A 19,447-nucleotide genomic window follows, 5' to 3' on the forward strand; every position below is an offset into this window, starting at 1 on the left:
ATGAACTTTGGAATTGATTATTTATTCATGTGTTTTCCACATCTCTGCGTTGCCTTGGTGCAGGTCTGCCACATCGTTCTCGGGCTCAGGCCTGCTACTCCTGAAGAGGAGGGACAGATCATCAGGTATGTCCTCTTTATTTCTTCTGCACAACATTTAGTAATATAGTGTTGGACCTAATGATTGTTGGCCGCTGAACTGACATTTTTGTGTGTGTGTCTGTGTGTCTAGGGGTTGGTTAGAGAGAGAGAGCAGACATGGGCTGCAGCAAGGCCAGAACTGGTTCCTCATCTCCATGGTGTGGTGGCAGCAGTGGAAGGACTATGTTAAATACGTAAGTTAAAGAAGGAGAATGTACACTAAAATCAACGCTCCATAACCTCCATTACAGCCTGCATACTGTTCAACATCATGAGATTTGGAAAGAAATGGTGTCTCAGTGTTGTAAATATCAGGTATGTGATATTGGTTTGGGATGGGGTGTGTGCCTTTAGGTTATAAGAAACATGTATTTCTTAGCCTAATATTACACTAAGCCATTTTCTCTGTTTTATTTTGGTCTAACCAATCCATATTAACACAATTGTCCCATTTATATCAGTCAGCAGCTCCGCAGTTCATGGCAGAGGCTGCTGCTGTAGAAGCAGTGTTGATTTAAGCGTTGGCATTTCAACTTTCACCCACCTGTACATCTGTGTTAATCAGTGGCGACACAAGCACTGCTGATCCGTGCCATCATCAGTGCTCGTCACTGCAACTTTTCTGGCTCCAGCAAAGGAACGTTCTCAATCCTATCTACAAATCTCTTCAGTGGTTTGTTGTTTATCCAGTGGAAAAACAGCCAACAATGACCACAGCATTAAACCCTGCCTGGCCTTTAAGCTACATCCCCTTTATTAACTTTGTGGTGTGTATAATATGTGGTAATATAATATTGTTTTTACTTTAGTTAAAATGTCTCTCTTCCACTTAAAGAGACCACTTTAAGATCTTCTTCCCTCCTTCTAAACACAGCAGTGCTACAGCTGCGGTTTTCTGTTAAACTGCTCATGTTAGTTTCTGAGGACAGGTCCGGTGCTGCGTCCTGCACGATAACCCTAAACCGAGAGACAAGCAGGGACTGTAATAAAAGCAAACAGCACATTAACCTGAGCTATCACTTTAAACAATGACAGGGCAGTCCCTGCTGTTGTCTCCCTGTCCAGGAGCATAAGGGCATCGTGGTGGAGCAGCCGTCCATCCTGAGCTCGCTGCGAACTCCGATGGCCACGGCCACCATAGAGCCCGCCCCTCCAGACAGACTGGTAGGACTGGGAGCCATCAGCCCCGTCAGCCCCACGGAGGAGAGGTCACCTGATGCTGTGTCCAGCGCCTCGGAGGCTACAGAGACAGGTTAGTCATCACACGCAACGCCAACAGCAACCAATGAAAGAAGTAGCACACAAGGTGGACAACACTTAGTTTAGCTTAGGTAGGACGGTGATAGACTGATGGTTCATCCAATCATCTGCCAGGTATTTTTTTGCCTTTCTCCAGACAGATTCTGTGTAACAAACCATGTTGTGCGTCAGGTTAGAACATCACGTGGTTGCAATGGATGGATAGAATCATTGACAGTAGACTATTACTACGTTGTGCATTAGAAAAATCAGCATCAATGGTATTTTTCAACAATAAGTCAAGAATTAAGTTTTTTTTGCAGTTAATTTTACTGTAGTATGAGGAAACATTTATTTAAGAGAATCCTTACAATGCCAAAACTTCTTAGTCATGTGCATAAATCAACTTGACAACTTTGGTTAAATCACCCCCTCCCTCTCGTACCCCTGTGTCCCAGCAGCCCTGAGCCCACAGGTAGCTCCCTCCGCCACAGAGAGCTGTTTCGCCCGTCAGCACAACGTATTGGACAATAACAATCAGTGTTTTTCTGGAGCCAACGGTCACCTCCCCTCCCAGCTGGCAGCACAAAGACCTGGAGCCATCGACAACCAGGCTCTGGTCAACACCGACCCCATGAAGGCAAGGATATGTGTGTCTGTGTCTGTGTATGTGTGCTTAGTGTGATTACATCAGTTCAACAGGTCCATGCGTGTGCAGTATGGAGCAGCATGTTCTTTATACACCGTCCAGGAAAGTCTAATTTGTCTTTAACCCTTACATAGTGTTCAGGGGCAGATTTGACCCATTTTTATATTTGACAGCTGTAAAAACACCATATACACATTTCTCATGTGACCCACAGTATACAAAAATGGAATTAACATGCATCATTTTTTGATATTTTGTGCAGCTGATTTTGTATATGCAAATGTACAAAAGTAAAAAAAACTCCATTCAAGCATGTTGTATTCTTCATATTCGATAAAATGTTCTCCTGGACCATAAAAAAGTGATTGTGAATGTCTTTTTCCCCATAATAAATATAATACACTCTCTCACAGCTTCATTAAGGATTAATCAAACATTTATTAATGAAAGGAATTTATGATTGTAAATTGGTGTAGAGACTAATTATGAGTCAGAATACGAGCAGTATGTAAGGGGTTAAGAATGTTAATCACCTACTTTTGGAAATTATAACATCAACTTTTGTTCTGCCACCTACAAGATGTTTTTCTATCCAGTTTTTACTTAATTGTGTCATATAATACAAGCATTGTAAATCATGAGCAAAAAGCAGAAGGTTCAGTGGTTAACTGTGTAAATATACAGTAAGGAGCAGTTGAAGTGAGGAACTGAAAACATACTGCAAACTTCCAAAAATAAAAGATAGAAATGTATCATCAAAAATAGCAGTCTGGCATTAGTATGCATCATACATCATATTCACAGCTTTGCTTTCAGCATATGTTTGACACATGAGAAGTGTGAAGCTACTCGGATTCAGAGAGAACTCCAGCGACTCTACGTTCCCTCTGGATTTGTTTTCTCACCCAGACTCGTCTGTTCACGGGAATCAAAAGGCTGGCACACAAAGAAAAGTTATTAAATGACACATGTGATCCAGATCTTTAAAAAGACAATAAATTACTCCACATTTATACTCTCGAGCACATAAAGAAACAAGGCAACAGTGTGTCAGAAGCATACGTGTGGCAGCTTCTTAGATAAAACCCTCAAATCATCTGAGTTTCTTTTTTAAGGAGTCACTCCTCCTCTGCTGGCAAAAGCTCCAGGGGACCAGATGTTGCTTCTTCTTCTTTTGTTTTATCGCTATCATTACATTTTGCTGTAATGATAGTAAGCTGCCAGCCTGCGCACAGCATTAGGACACAATCTCAATCTATTATTTGTAATTAAAGGTTGCAGAATAGTATCATTTTGTGCACATATTTAAATGTGTTTGGGTCACTGTGCCCCTGCAGGCCCCTACGTTAACCATGGAGGGAGGAAGGCTGAAGCGATCCCTGCAGCTGGTGCCCGGTCGAGACTTTGAGACGATGCCAGAGCCGGTGTGGCGGGCGCTTTACCACTGGTACGGCGCCAACCTCAGCCTGCCACGACCGGTGAGTGAATACTTCACACACACACACTCTACACACACATAATGGGCTTCACTATGTCTGTCACACAGGTCTGAACTGTAGGAAATATTGATAACATCACAGTGTACTTTTAAGTCTGATTTATAGGATAGCTCCAGTTTGTTACAGCATAGGTGTTATTTTTGAAGGCAGATGTTTTGTACCTAATCCAACATGGCTAAAAACAGTAGGAGTTATTTCCTTTTTTTTCTGTTTTATTTTGTTTTTTATCCTTTATTTCTTTTTTTCGCCCTTATGTACACCACTATGTTTTGTTTGTTGTTGTGTTTTATGTTTTGTCTGTTTAAAAATATAATAAAATGTTGTTTTTTTAAAAATAATTATCATTGAGGTTAGAAAAATTAAGGACTTGCGACTTGAAAAGCAAAAATATCTATGCATTAATTTTTTTTTTGCTTAGTCTGAAAAAACCCTTTTAAAAAGAAAAGTGTTCTGATGTCATTTTAATAATCAGCATTCAGAAACCTTACAGTCGAAACAAAACAGTGCATATTGTTCATTCTTAAGATATTAATAAAAGTACTTTTAACAGTAACAGAACGTTTTTATGGCTGCTTTGGACCCTTAAGGTCATCTTACGTAGTCTGTGTCATGAATGCACTGCATGAAAACAAGAAAACTCTGACTCTTGACCTACAAGTGAGCAAAAAGATAAATGAGTCTTGTATGTGTAAAACATGTGGTAATAAGTAGGAATGAAGTTGGTTAAAAAGGTCTAACAAAGAATTTGGTGATCATTTCTACCTTATACTTTATAAACAGTTAAACCAAAATGGGTCACAGATCAGTGATGTATGACTATCTGTTTAAAAGTGATGATTTAAATGTCTCCATGGTCAGACTATGGTGTTCAATCCATCCAGAATAAAGATCAACATGCTCTTCCTCCCCTGCAGGTAATCCTGGACAGCAAGACAGCCCAAGCAGAACTGGAGCTCTTCCCCCGCTACCTCCTCTTCCTCCGCCAGCAGCCGGCCACACGCTCCCCCCAGTCCAACATCTGGGTCAATATGGGTATGACCAGCCTGCGAATGTTCCCACCGTATTTACCCCCACCAAGAGGTAACGTAAGCCTGCAGCAAGACCAGAACAAGCCGTCGACAAATGCTTCATTGAGCATCCCTGCATCCCCCCTGTTTTTTTTAATCCTCCTTGAGTGGACTGATCCAGCCCAGGCAGTGCTCTGGAGTGGGCGGCGGAAATAAACCAACCACGGCCCATGAAGGGGGGGAAACACTGCTGATCACTTTAAAAGTTGCACAGACCTTGCTATTCAAGTATCATCTTTGACAGTCCTTGTTTAAGTGCTCTATACTCATCTGCTTTATCAGTATACTGAATCATAACAAAGCAAACTTTTAAAGAGTCATATGCAACAGGCTGGAGCATGATAACAGTTTAAGACATAATGCAAATTGAAATCACTCATTTGACTTTTTGAACACTTAAAACCTCCAAAACAATCAAAAATGTTCATGCTTTTTTGATGAAATATTGATTTCATGTCATTTTAAATCTACTCTATTTCTCTTCTTAAAGCTTTATGACAAGAAACTACCACATGGGATAAAACAGTAGAATTGAGAAAAAGGAAATAAGATAGATAAAAGCTTACTGAAGGTTATTTAAAACCACTAACTGACCTCTTTTACACCTGGTTCTAAATACAGAGACATTTGGAAACTATAGAAACATTGTTGCCATGAGCAGAAATGTCATCATAGTTGGTAGATATATCATCAGGCTATTTCCAAAGCAAAGTCTGGGGTTACAGCGCTAAAGCTAAGTCAACATTTTGATAGGAGCTGTGACAGGAATGCACAAATATTAATGCCGTCATTCCATCGCTTAGTTCCAATACAAACAAGATACAGTAGTAGAAACTCTTAACAATTTATCTATTTTTTTATATTTACCAGCTTTATAAACACTTGTATTTGTGCATGTGTGTATTAACACAAGTGCACTGTCACGATATATTATCTTACAAGTGCTTCACGCACAAAGAGCGTTGGAAAGTTAAGAATCTGCAGTTTGTGTGCATGTCTGCAGTATCAAATACATTCTCTATTCTCTCATTGAAGCTACATTGCAGTTGTGGTTTAGCAAAGATGAATGTTTTTTTTTTTTTAAAGAGCGTCTGTATGATTTAGATTTTTAGGTTTCCGTTTGTTTTGTGGCCTGAGAAAGAAGAGAGAGTGAAGAAAGAAAGCTTCTACACCGCTTTGATAACACATACAGTACCAGTCAAAAGTTTGGACACACTCTCATTCAAGTAAAAGGGAAGATGTGTTCAAACTTTTGACTGGTACTGTATGTTATATCTTTAAAAGAAGAAACTGCTAAAGAAGCAAATACAGAAAAGCTGCAAGTTGTTTACAACGCAGCAGAGCTTCCAGAGGGGACACCTAAAATGATGATCATGCCAGTCATTTTTAAAAGGCTACATACTCACAATAATACTGGACAACAATTCAAATATTGTGTCACCCTTTTTGCAGCATTTTTGTATTTGCTTTTGTTGTCAGTACGTGTTTGTTAGATTTCTTGTGTTTTAGTTTTCACCTCTGTCTGTGCTCTTTCTCTGTGGTCACTGTGGTTTTCAATCAGAACACAATTGTCAGTGTGTTAGGTTGCATTATGACTGCAGTGCTGCTAAAGCTTGCGGTTGCTGGTTCAGTTCCATTTCCAATGAACAACAAGCTGGCTCATTTCTACTTTTTCCACCTGTGTGGCCTTTAGCATCTGATTAGACAGTTAGGCATCTATCATTCCATCATCTTAACTGTTATCCAGCTAAGTGACAGAGGACATATTGAAATACATGTGAATTATTTCATAATAATACATTTAATTTGTTGTGCACTTTTCATTTATAGTAGAATAGAATAGCCTTTATTGTCCTTGTGCATGTACAACGAAAGTGAAATCAATCCTTATGGTGCCATAAGTAAAAAAGAAAGAAGGTGCTTATGAAAGAATAAAATAAAAAAGAACAAAAGAGGAAACGGAAAGAAATTAAAACATTGATGTAATAAAAGATGGAAAAATAACAATAGTAAATAGCAAAAGTATCTTAAAACAATAGTCAGTGAATGTAGAGCCTCTTGTAAAAAATGGCGTGTTACATTACAATATAACTGCCATTAAAAAGTAAGCATTAGACTACTTTTGCATTATCAAAAATGAAAACCCAGTTGCAATCCCTTGCATATGAAGCTTATATTTATTGTGGCGAGCAGCGTGGAATGAAAAACAGGAAGCAGTTCTCAGCAAAGTCGACCATTACTGATGTCACAGAAGGATAGTGACCTATAAAAACCCACAGTCACAAAATACAAGAGTCAAGAAACATCAGAGTCGCCTCACTCTTGGTTACAACTATAAACCTGCACCAAAATGATGATTACCAAAATGAACGCAAACACTAACAAAGATTTTACATTTGCATTTTGGAACAAATTTAACAAACTACAGAACATGCTGGTTCGTGTTGGTAATGGTCATTTTTGTGCTGGTTTATAGTTTTAAACATGAGTAAGCTGACAACAGATGTGTTTTGCTGCTGTGTTTCTGTGTTCCTGTCCCCTGTGTTGTACATCAATAAAGGGATGACATCACTGAGAGCCACTCATTCGATGTTGCTCTCCACAATAACATTGTTGTAATATTGCGCAACAGTAATGGACGCTTATTTGAATAAGCAGCTAGGTAACTGATGAGTTGAATTGCATAACCTGCGTGATACATTACTTTTTTAACACCAAACATATCTGAGATGTGATCACTGCCACCTCAGGACCTAAAATGCCAACAGTATGCAGACAGAGTGCTATCAGTAAGCAAAAACAGGTGTAAATGAGGTATGTGTGTTACTGTAAGCTCAATCAAAACACTCAATTTCAGTCACATCCACTTTAGTCAGTTCATGTCCAATTTGCTCTCAGTTTAAATCCTATATATATTTACATCATTGAGTTTTTACATTAAGTCTAAATGGATATAATGGAAACTATAAACACAATATGCCAAGCTGCAAAAACATCGCAGATGACAAAGCAGAAAGTGTACACGGTCTGTCAGGGATGTCATCAGCAGTCAGCATGAGAGCTCTGCTCCAAATCAACTTAACGTATCATGTTTCTGGCCTCAGCGCGGACCCCCGAGTCCTCATCATGACTCACGCTCTGCCTGAGCAGCACCTTTTCCTGTCATCGCCGGGGCAATCGAGCCCCCCGCCCCCCTAGAAATGTGGCCCTGATGTCTTAACACGGATCTAATTACAGAATGCAACCAAAGCCCGAGGCATTAGCGGAGCACTCCCAACGAGTGTAGAGGATGATTCGCTTTTTGTGATGTAATTGAATAGCAAGGCTGTGTTGACAGAAAGAGTAACAAAAAAATCAAAAATCACCAGTTTTGAAATCAGTATCATTTGAGATGAAACCTCATTTAACAGGACTAATATTGATTGGTTTGTATTTGATTTAATCCAGTCTAAGTCCACTAAATACACTAAGATGATTGACCAATCAAGTGTGCGCTGATTGACAGAATGATCTTTTCTTGCTGCTTCCTTACAACTAATGCTCAGATAGCAGAATGCTGTTGTTGGTATTGATATCCATGTGGGTTTATACACCGATGATTTGATTGCATTTGTGAGCTAGAAGGTGTGGTTACTATAGCAACAAATGAGATTTCAGAGACACGTTTTTAGTTGATTTCGATTGAGACCTAGTTTTAAATGACAGAAGAACAAACACTAGATTTCAGATGAGTTGAATGAAGTGTATTCAGATATACATTCATGTTTAAAATGGCCTCCTCTCCTCTTTCTGCACCCAAGCAGGTAACGTTCCATCCCCGAACGCCCCCCTGAAGAGGGTGTTGGCCTACACGGGCTGCTTCAGCCGCATGGGCACCATCAAGGACATCCACCTCTACCTGTCCCAGAGGCTCCGCATCAAAGAGGAGGACATGAGACTCTGGCTCTACAACAGTGAGGTGAGCACCAAAGCAGCCACAGCAGACTCCAGTACCTCTCTCACTGGGTTTTCAACACATATATCTACAGCAGAGTACTTTACTGATGGTGCTCAGAGGTTTACTGTAACACTAAAACCTTGAATAATGTTCTCATCAGGTTGTGTATTTTCATTTATTTTCTGTTAAACCTTTTAACTGCATCAGTCTGGGTTTAAAATGAGACTTTATACTCTTAACATTGCTGCATTAACTTTCTAGGGGGGCCCAGGGTGAGCATTTTCTGTTGGGCCCCAACTGTTTCTGCCTCCCCTCATTACCACCACAGTAGTGATGTTTGTAGTCATTTATAGATAATAGATCATTTACTTATGATTTCCTATATTACCTGAATTCACAGTTTTTGAATGAATGGTAATAATCAAAGCAAAGTACACAACTGTCCCAGTAGCACATAACTGTTTGTGCTAATGTAATTCAGATATGTTGGGTATATATCCTAACAAAGCACAGTATCAACTAACATGATGTGGGCTTTAAGTAAGTCCTGCATTATGAACCAATCCCAAGGCCATGTGACAAATCTACTTTTAAGACTTTTCATTATTTGAATGTTAGAAAATAAATCTGTATTCAGTTAATACTCTAGTGCATTAAAAATGTGCACTTTATATATACATGTCAAGGGACCTTATTTGGGTCCCATAACTCCTTACCAAGTGAATACTCTATGCTTTATGGTCCTTGACAGAAAAAAGAAGAGCAGAGTAATTGTGTAGTCTTGACAGATCAAATGTTATCTACTTGATAGAATGACTCCCAGTTTCAGCGTGTTCCTCTCACTGTGCCCCTACAGAACTACCTCACCCTCCTGGACGATGAAGATCACACTCTGGAAAGTCTGAAGATCCATGATGAGCAGCAGCTGGTTATTGAGGGTATGAAATACAGAGTATACACAACTATTTCCTCCTTACAGTAGCAACTATAAGCAACAGATATTTTCATGGATAATTGTCTTCCTCCACAGTCAGAAACAAAGACATGAGCTGGCCAGAGGAAATGTCGTTCATTGCCAACAGTAGTAAGATGGACAGACACAAAGGTAAGCTTCTTTATAAACCATGTGCTGATTGGGTAGATGTGTGAAATGTGCTCTATTACATCATATAGCAATTTGGAAGGGTAATCTTTCAATTGTCACACATGTAGCCATTGCAGCACACAATAGCAATTTAAGATCAATGGATAATCAGTCAATAGCAGTTTCCTTTAACGTATGAACGCAGAAACATTCCCTGTACACTTCCGACAAGGTTATGACAGAAAGAATGAATGAATGATGTCATGTTTATTTATAACTCCTCATTTTCCCACTCTTAACTTTCTGCATTATTCTCTATTATTTTAGAGCAGGTGTTTCAGCAAGAAAAAACAAGATGTTTTTTATTATTGAAGAATTACCTAGATACAATATTTATAAACCAGCAGACATGAGTGACTTAAGAAAAGAGAAAAAAAAGATTTCTATTAATAGTTTTCCTGCTGTGTCACTGTTGGGTAATGATGATGAGAGATTATTTTCATCTGTCACACAGCTGCAGAGTGAGTATTTATAACAGTTTTTTCGTGTGAGGCAGTAAAACATATTCAGGTCAGTATTGATGTTTGTAAGTCAAGCAAATATTTTTTTTTATTGCAACCGGCACGTCTGTGTTTTCCTTCCAGTTCCTACAGAGAAAGGAGCCACTGGCCTCAGTAACCTTGGCAACACCTGCTTCATGAACTCCAGCATCCAGTGCGTGAGCAACACCAAGCCTCTCACAGACTACTTCATCACAGGGCGACATCTCTATGAGCTCAACAGGTGCAGTTTCAGTCTATCAGCCTGGTATAAATGTTTTCGCCGTCGATATGAACTTTTAATCTCACTCGCTCAGCTCGTGTCGGTCCGTTTACAGAACCAACCCCATCGGGATGAGAGGTCACATGGCCAAGTGTTACGGCGACCTGGTGATGGAGCTGTGGAGCGGGACGCAGAAGAACGTGGCTCCACTTAAACTCAGGGTGAGTGGTGCTGTTTTCTTTATCCCTAACTCTTTATCCAAAGGGTTTTATGGTGCATCGGTTTCAAAGACAGTCACTCAAACAGTTTTCTTAAGAACCTAAACGTCTTGTGCTCTCTGTGTAAATCTGTTACACTGCAACCGAGTTTTAAATTACATCTAGAAATAAGATTTATTATATCATATCTTCCTCTCTAGTGGACGATAGCGAAGTATGCCCCTCGCTTCAACGGCTTCCAGCAGCAGGACTCCCAGGAGCTGCTGGCCTTCCTACTGGACGGCCTCCATGAAGATCTGAACCGAGTCCACGAGAAGCCCTACGTGGAGCTGAAGGATAGCGACGGTCGACCCGACTGGGAGGTGGCCTCTGAGGTCTGACTTCACACCATTTTATCATCACTATTATCAATCAATCAATCAATCAATCCATGTCCATGTGGGCCATACATGGGTTAAATGCACGCTACGTGGGTACTGAGAGGGTATGGGCTTGAATTTGGCAAATGTTGCGGGTCTCACATGGTTTCAATAACATGGGCCCCACATGGGTTTCATGTAACTCACTCAGTTGGGCCCCACCTGAAACCTAGTCAGAACCCACTTGAAACCCATATGGCCAAACACAGGTGGGGCTACCACACAAAATTGCGTACAAACCCACTTTGGACCCATATTTGCAGCTCAAATTTAATCCTTATGGGGCCCACATGCACATGCTGGCTGGGTATTGTCATGTAATTGCCAGTGAATGATTACTACATAGACATTTGCCTTTTGTAGATGACAATTAGCCGTTAGCAGCACTATACTCACTGAGCAGTTCAAAATGACAATGACCCCCCCCCCCCACCCCAAAGTATTATGTTATTTATTGTCTCAGATATATTTACCTCATGTGGTCATATGACAGCGGAAATTAAACTTGCTGAGTCAAAGCTGATTAAGCACCCCTGTGTCCTCTTCTGCTCTCTGTGATCACTCACACTGTGTTTTGTGTTTCACTACTGCACTGAGATTATGACACATATCATGATTTACATCATTGCAAAGTCTGATGAAATAAAAATGCAGGCTAATATCAACAGAAGTGTGTGATTTAAATTAGGCCTTATTATGCATCCTGTTCATCTACAGTTAACATACCACCAACAGTCACTTAAATCCATTAGACTATTCATGAACTTGGACATGTGCATTCTGTCCAGAACTGATCATCTGAAACTTCACTGTAGAAGTCAATAAAGAAAATGTCTTTATGACAAGGAATTAAAGAATTACAGCTGGAAATGCAAAACAAAATACAAAACTAGGGCCGGTGGGGGGGATGAGAGTGGTGGAAATTAGCTGTCACATCCTCTTGTGTCCATTCTGGAAGTCAGAGCCTGAGGAGAAGAGCGAGCAGTCAATAGCAGTCAGCTGAGCACTCCTTTGAATTGGTAATGTGGCTGTATTGATGTTCTGTTTGTTCTCTGTTTGTCCTGAGGGGTAGGGATTAGCAGGATTAGTGGTAGGTGATCTCACCATTCTGTCTCTGTGTTTGTGTGTGTGTGTGTGTGTGTGTGTGCTTGTCCATTTAAAGGCGTGGGAGAACCACCTGCGTAGGAACCGCTCCATCGTGGTGGATCTGTTCCACGGTCAGCTCAAGTCCCAGGTGAAGTGTAAGACCTGCGGCCACATCAGCGCCCGCTTCGACCCCTTCAACTTCCTGTCTCTGCCTCTTCCCATGGACAGCTCCATGCATCTGGAGATCACCGGTGAGGAGGCTACAGGGCTGGAACAGAGACTCTGAAATTAATTTTTTTTTTTTAAATAATATGACATGACTTGTGTGTGTTGTGTGTTTGCAGTCATTAAATTGGACGGCTCCACGCCTGTGCGCTACGGCCTGAGGTTAAACATGGATGAGAAGTACACAGGACTGAAGAAACAGCTGAGTGAACTGTGCAGCCTGAAGCCTGAGCAGATCCTCCTGGCTGAGGTCCATACCTCCAACATCAAGGTACTGACACTGTGCTACACACAAAATGTAACCACTAACTAGACATGGAAAAGAACTAGGGTTGTGCATCTCTGGTCTGTGGCCAATACTACACATATCTCAATACACTGCCTAACAATCCGATACATTAAAGATACATAAGCAGCAACTACCAATATGATACGATTCACCCCCCAATCGCAATGGAGTGCGATTCAATACGATTTGATCCGGCACAATGTGATTCGATGCAATACGACGATGCAAAGGAAGGATGCCGCAATTCAATGAGTTTGATTATTTGTTATCCAAATAAAATGATGACCTTTCACAAATGGGTCACTTTTTCAAGTCGTCATTACAGTACACTTTTATAACACCTGGCTCACAATTAAGGATGCTGATTAACATCAGATAGGTATAGTGCAATATGAAAAACTCTTTCATCAGCAGCAGCAGCAAAATGCAGTTTCTATATTATGAATAATAAAAACTAAATTAACCTTTCACAAAGGGGTTGTTCATAACTGCTGACAAGTGAAAAAATGTAAACTCTTCCTGGTATTCACATGCTGCTGTAAAAACACTGTTATTATAACTGACCGGCGACTGTTATCGCCTTTAAACGAGTGGAGCTGTTAGCTAGGGGGCCATTAAAAAAAGTTGGCAGACACTTCAGCATTCACACCATGTTGCTGTCTCAGGTGTGTTATAAGGTTAGTTGTGCTGCTACAGCTGCACGGCACATTTTGCAAATTGCATTTGATTTGTCAATTTATCCGTCTCTCTGGTAAAACCCGTGTTGCCAAACTTTTGATTTATAGTTCTCCGGTGTGTGTGTTTGTTCCACCTCTGCCATCCTCAACACATACAGGAGTTTGTTATGACACACCACCTATACTGCTCTGTAACATAACGTTAGGTAACATAGGAGGAGTAGTCCAAAAATATTAAATTATTGTGTGTGTCATATTTCTAAATAAAGGCATAAAACATGTCATAATTAAATGGTCTACAACACAGTTACATATCAACTTAAAGGCACAGTTCACCTAAATCACACACAATAAAAAACAAAAACTCTCAGTATGATGGGGACAGTGTTTCTGGAAAGTGATTTTTAAATGGAATTATATTTTCCATTATCATTTCCACTCACTAGACTCTAAACTGCGAACGGATACATATAATAATGATTTTTTTTTAAAAACATTTTCCATTGTTACATAATTCTGTTAATTACATTACAAGACATAAACAGAAGTGAAAGAAGAGAGTAGAGACAGGAAACGAGAGGAGAGATGAAGAAAAGTCTGGCTGGAATGGAGCCCGAGATGCTGAAACCCTGAGGCCACTACAGCACACAATGTCATTTTCATAGTTCTTCTTATACATTAAAAAATGGACACAGCATGTTTGGTTTTGAGTAACTGCAGACTGGCCAGAATGAGCAACTTTGTTGTCTAAATGTCAGTTTGTTTACATGCACTGTAGTAACCAGGTTACTCAGAGGAATGGGGCTAATTTCCGGAACGCATTAACACGCATTAACACGCATTGTAGTAACCTGGTTTCTTTAAGTCTGTCTAAACACACAGCAGGTCAATAACAAGATGACCTTGTTTGGAAGCATGGTTTACTGACACAGCTGTATGAGTGATAGAAGACACTGCTTTCTGACGTGTGTGTCTGTGTGTCTGTGTGTGTGTGTGTGTGTGTTAAAGCAGAATGACAGTGCAGTGAAAGGAGAGAACAGACAGCTCACATTCTCAATGATGGAGACTTATTTAGACTTGTACAGGCTACTTTGTTTTTGTTTCAGTTTTTTTTATTTTAGATGGAATTACATTTAATTTGAGGATGGATCTTTTACCGCGTGATGCAAGTATCTCCATTCACTGATTCCCAAATGCTTTATGTCTAGAACTTTCCCCAGGACAACCAGAAGGTCCGTCTGTCTGTCAACGGTTTCCTGTGCGCTTTTGAGGTTCCGGTGCCAGGTTCCCCAACATCAGTGAGCTCTCCCACGCTGACAGGTGAGCCCCACACTCTGACTTTGGGTTCTTTTTTTATTGTCTATCTGAGAATCCAGCGTCTCATTTCCTCTCTCCTCTCTACCTCCTTCAATAGACGTCACTCCAATAGCCAATGGCTCAGCTGCTAATGGGCACGTGGGCATTAAGCCCGTCCTCATCCCAAACGGTGGACCCAGCACCATGGTGCCCTTCAGCCCAGACACACCGCTGGCCAACGGGGTCGCCAACGGTCACATCACACCAGTACAAGAGAGCCCCTTCATAGGATACATCATCGCCATGCACAGGAAGATGGTGAGAAGTGTTTTTTTTTTAATCCACTACATAATGTAACCTATCACGATTTCCACGGCTGTGTGTCAGCTCTCGATACTACTTTACGCATGTTCGCGTCCTCTTCCAGATGCGCACGGAGCTGTACTTCCTGTCGTCTCAGAAGAACCGGCCCAGTCTGTTCGGCATGCCGCTCATCGTTCCCTGCACTGTCCACACCAGTAAGAAGGACCTGTACGACGCCGTCTGGATCCAGGTGTCCAGACTGGCCAGCCCACTGCCCCCACAGGAAGCCAGCAACCATGCACAGGACTGGTAGGCTGATGCATCATGCACAAATGTTGCTTGTACAGTTTCCTTCCGCGTCAAGTTTTAGCTGAACTTGTCAAAATACTACTGTCTTTGTACTGAACTCACTGAGACGAAACTGAAATGGATCATCTGACTCTGGGTTTTCTCCAAAGTTATTTCTGTAACACTTGCTTTATTGACCAGTTGACAGGGAGACAGCAGATTCAGCGAGAGGGCAAAGTCCCATCAATGAGTGTTACGCAACGGAGGAAAGATGATTAAGAATGGCCTGAGCCGATCCGTACAGTCAGGATCAGGGCTGATCAGTATCAGCTATCTAAAGCCTGATCCGTTTCCGCTCTTTTTGTTTAATGCAATTCACTGCAGCCCGTGTACAGACACTGGATAAAGTGCCTCTCTTATACCACCCACATTCAAACAGTGAGCCTGGTGTGAGCTAGTAAAGAAATGAGTGGAATAAACTCACTTTTTATATTATGATACTCATAAGAGAAAACTAATATGACTAGAACTTGATTTTTATTTCTTCTTCTTTCAACCTGCAGTGATGACAGTATGGGCTACCAGTACCCATTCACTCTACGGGTGGTGGGTAAGGATGGCAACTCATGTGCCTGGTGCCCTTGGTACAGGTAAGACAAGTTTTTTATACACACACACACACACACACACACACACACACACAATACAAAGTAAAGAACATATCTGGTGGTGTTGAAACATGCTCCAGATTTTAATATTAAATTATCACAGTTGATGAGTTGGTGAAAAATGTTGTGTGTGTGTGTGTGTGTGTGTGTGTGTGTGTGTGTGTGTGTGTGTGTGTGTGTGTGTGTGTGTGTGTGTGTGTGTGTGTGTGTGTGTGTGTGTGTGTGTGTGTGTGTGTGTGTGTGTGTGTGTGTGTGTGTGTGTGTGTGTGTGTGTGTGTGTGTGTCCCAATTTTTAAAAAACATGCGCTAAAGTGCCCTCATGGCAAAAATTGGCGCTAAAGTGACCTCTTCAGTGGCGAAAACACGCTGTTTGTGCCCTTTTTTTTCTTTTCGCCCCTGCCCTTCAAAAAGTCTGTGCACGCTACTGAGAGAGTGTATTGTGTTTTTTGTAGAGATAACATGTTTAACCAGTGTGTGTTTGTGTTGTGAAGGTTCTGTAGAGGCTGTACAGTAGAGTGTACAGAGGACAGAGCCTCTGTAGGAAACGCTTACATAGCTGTGGACTGGGACCCCACCGCCCTGCACCTCCGCTACCAGACCTCTCAGGAGAGGGTGAGACACACACACACACACACACACACACACACACACACACACACACACACACACACACACACACATTGCGTTACATTACATTATCCCTAACCCTGTCCTTAACTATAATCCTAAATTTGAATCCCTAAAGATCTGTGGTTTACTGTGTAAACACCACCACAACACAGATAATACAAGTATACAGACACACTAACACTCTGAGGCAGGGGGCTCTAGATATCACCCCCAAACTAAGCTGAGATTTATATGATACATTTAATTCAAGGTGTTAATGTGTGTGTACAATGTATGTCAATTTAAACTGTACTTATTACTGTGTGTGTGAATTTCTATGTTATTTCTTCTCTATTAGATTATACTGATAATTATTAAGCAAAAAATGACATTTTTATTTTGACATTACAGTGATGGAATGAAAAACTGTCAGATATTCAGTGTTTTTAGTGCCATGTCCCCTGTTTTGTACTGTACCTGACAATTTTAGATTTTTGCTTTACTGACACTGAGTTTTTTTCCATTATTCCACACTTTCATTTTATCACTTAATCACTGTGGCTCTTGTATTATTGTGGAAGTGCATGTTTTGAGAGAATACCTTTTAAAATAAGCAAATCTGCTATAAAGAAAGTGCTGTAGTTCAGTGTTTGACCACACAGAGGCAGCAGTGAGCTGGTTAATGCTCAACGGGATCAGCAACAAACTAAAGTCTAATAAGGGATACGTTTTCTTTATTCATAAGTATAATGCACATTATTCAACATAGTGGTGAAGTTGTGATCAAGCTGTGATGTCATATCAGCTGCTTTGTGATTGTGGTAGTAATACTATAATAATAATAATAATAACTTTATTTATATATCACTTATCAAAAACAAGCTACAACAGAAGAAATGATCAGATGAATAATAAATAGAAGCAGAATTGATACAGTAATAATGAGTGAGGTATGAATTATTAAAACACAGTAAAAACAAGTATAGTAAAAACAGAAGAGAGAAAGCAAGTCTGAAAAGTGCTTTTTTTAAAGAGAGATTTAAAAAAAGACACAGATCTCCTCTGGCAGGTCATTCTACAGTCACGGGCCCTGAATCTAAAGGCTCAGTCTCCTCTGGTTTTAATCTGTGACCTAGGAATTACTGACACACCTCTGCTGGAGGAGTTCAGGCTTGTAGGGTTTAGTAAGTCAGTGATATAATCACAGCCTAGACGTGCTGTAAAGGTAATAATTAAAATGTTGAAATTACAGTTCAGAGATGCTAAAATAGTTGAACTAGTTGTAGTTTGGAGAGGTTGTATTGAGTAAACAGTTACAGATGTCTAAGCAGGATGTAATGAAAGGATGCATGACAGTTTGTAGATTCTTAGCGGATCAGATTTATGTGTAATTTCTAAACTGTGAACATTCTATCACAGTGTAAGGTCCAGTATAGTGTTGCAATACTTCTTTTTCTTCTCTTATGTCATTCTATATGATATGAGATTTGCTTATATCTACCATTGCTGTCATGTATGTTCATTGTTCGGTGTCTGCTCTAAAACTTAATAAAATACTGGTTAAAAAAAAGATGTAATTTTCAAGATATTACGAAGTTGCTGAAAGCACGATTTCATCTGATGATGACACCATCTGTTGGTCAAAGTTAAGTTAAGACAAAGAACAAGATTTCAACACTTGGTTTTGATGCAACAAGATAGAGAACAGAAGTGAAAGGATAAGTGCTCTCTGGAGGAGTAATGACTTTTAGAGAGCCAGTTAAGAAATAGACCAGAGGGTCTGCATAAAAGATGAAACAGACATTAAATGTTTTAAAAGAATAAAAGACCACAATAACAGACATAATGAGTTAGATAAAGCAGAATAGTGTGAATGCGTCCTCACCGTCCTGCTCTCCCTGCAGATCGTAGAGGAGCATTGCAGTGTGGAGCAGTCCCGCCGGGCCCAGGCTGAGCCCATCAGTCTGGACAGCTGTCTGAAAGCCTTCACCAGCGAGGAGGAGCTGGGCGAGGACGAGCTCTACTACTGCTCCAAGTGTAAGACCCACCGGCTGGCCACCAAGAAGCTGGACCTCTGGAGGCTGCCTCCCATCCTGGTCAGTGACACACTCACTATTTACTGCATTCTTTCAAAGCTGATACTCTACTAACTGGTGTTACAGAGCAGCTTGTCACGTGTGAACGTGTGTTCTTCTCTTCAGATCGTCCACCTAAAGCGCTTCCAGTTTGTCAACGGTCGCTGGATCAAGTCCCAGAAGATTGTCAAGTTTCCACGAGAGAATTTTGACCCCAGCGCCTTCCTGGCTCCCAGAGACATTGAGCTGTACTGCCTTCACTCCCGCAGCAAGAGTGAGGATCTGCTGAGGGTCGGAGAAGACAACCTGTCCTCCATCTCTGCCCCTGCCGGCTTCTGCACCCTCCCCAAAGGTGCCACATGATCATATAATCAGTGCTTAGTTATTGCAGGAGACTTTTAAATGGACCTTTGCTTTTGCATAATCAGAGAGGAAGTGTCTTTAACCCTTTGTCTCCCCGACAGCCTCCCCCGCCTCTAGCAGGAAGTCGGCGCCTTCCCTGAGCCGGACCAGCAGCCCCTCCAGCAGCCCCAAGACCAGCAGCGGAGGTCGCAGGCCGGGCCGGCTACGCCTGCCCCAGCTGGGCAGCAAACACCGCCTCTCCAACAGCAAGGAGAACCTGGAGGGAGCCGCCAACGTCAACGAGGCCGAGCTACAGGACGGCTCGACGCAGGCGGACGGCGAGGGCAGCGCGGCGGCGAGTCTCCACGGGTCGGGAGAGGCGCTGGCGTCAGAATCATTGTGCAACACCGAGGCGTCCGGCAGCCACTGTGACGTTGTCCTGATGAACGGAGACAGCAACGGGCTGAGCTCAGACTGCAGCACAGAGAGCAGCATGGACCCTGACAACTCACTGCTGCAGCACAGAGACAACATGGGTCTGGACGCCATCTACAACCTCTATGCAATATCAGTAA

At 41.4% G+C, this 19,447-nt stretch overlaps 1 protein-coding gene across 4 annotated transcripts in view; it reads left to right on the top strand.

Moving 5' to 3' along the window:
* Positions 1 to 19,447, top strand: part of usp32 (ubiquitin specific peptidase 32) — a 68,007-nt gene that overhangs the window by 43,615 nt on the left and 4,945 nt on the right. Inside the window, exons 11-32 of one of the 4 annotated variants that reach the window (XM_062419157.1) lie at positions 64 to 125; positions 232 to 334; positions 1,176 to 1,392; positions 1,838 to 2,019; positions 3,366 to 3,506; positions 4,442 to 4,607; positions 8,395 to 8,552; positions 9,388 to 9,469; positions 9,562 to 9,636; positions 10,260 to 10,398; positions 10,493 to 10,598; positions 10,796 to 10,969; positions 12,177 to 12,351; positions 12,445 to 12,596; positions 14,500 to 14,611; positions 14,706 to 14,905; positions 15,015 to 15,199; positions 15,742 to 15,828; positions 16,338 to 16,458; positions 18,360 to 18,551; positions 18,657 to 18,882; positions 18,995 to 19,443. In XM_062419157.1, the coding sequence (XP_062275141.1) occupies positions 64 to 125; positions 232 to 334; positions 1,176 to 1,392; positions 1,838 to 2,019; positions 3,366 to 3,506; positions 4,442 to 4,607; positions 8,395 to 8,552; positions 9,388 to 9,469; positions 9,562 to 9,636; positions 10,260 to 10,398; positions 10,493 to 10,598; positions 10,796 to 10,969; positions 12,177 to 12,351; positions 12,445 to 12,596; positions 14,500 to 14,611; positions 14,706 to 14,905; positions 15,015 to 15,199; positions 15,742 to 15,828; positions 16,338 to 16,458; positions 18,360 to 18,551; positions 18,657 to 18,882; positions 18,995 to 19,443 (3,504 nt within the window). The remainder of the gene's footprint in view (positions 1 to 63; positions 126 to 231; positions 335 to 1,175; positions 1,393 to 1,837; positions 2,020 to 3,365; positions 3,507 to 4,441; positions 4,608 to 8,394; positions 8,553 to 9,387; positions 9,470 to 9,561; positions 9,637 to 10,259; positions 10,399 to 10,492; positions 10,599 to 10,795; positions 10,970 to 12,176; positions 12,352 to 12,444; positions 12,597 to 14,499; positions 14,612 to 14,705; positions 14,906 to 15,014; positions 15,200 to 15,741; positions 15,829 to 16,337; positions 16,459 to 18,359; positions 18,552 to 18,656; positions 18,883 to 18,994; positions 19,444 to 19,447) is intronic. The other 3 variants (XM_062419160.1, XM_062419158.1, XM_062419159.1) reach the window with 3 other exon arrangements.

Source organism: Scomber scombrus, chromosome 5 (genome assembly GCF_963691925.1).
Source record: "Scomber scombrus chromosome 5, fScoSco1.1, whole genome shotgun sequence".
In the NCBI taxonomy this organism is placed as follows: domain Eukaryota; kingdom Metazoa; phylum Chordata; class Actinopteri; order Scombriformes; family Scombridae; genus Scomber; species Scomber scombrus.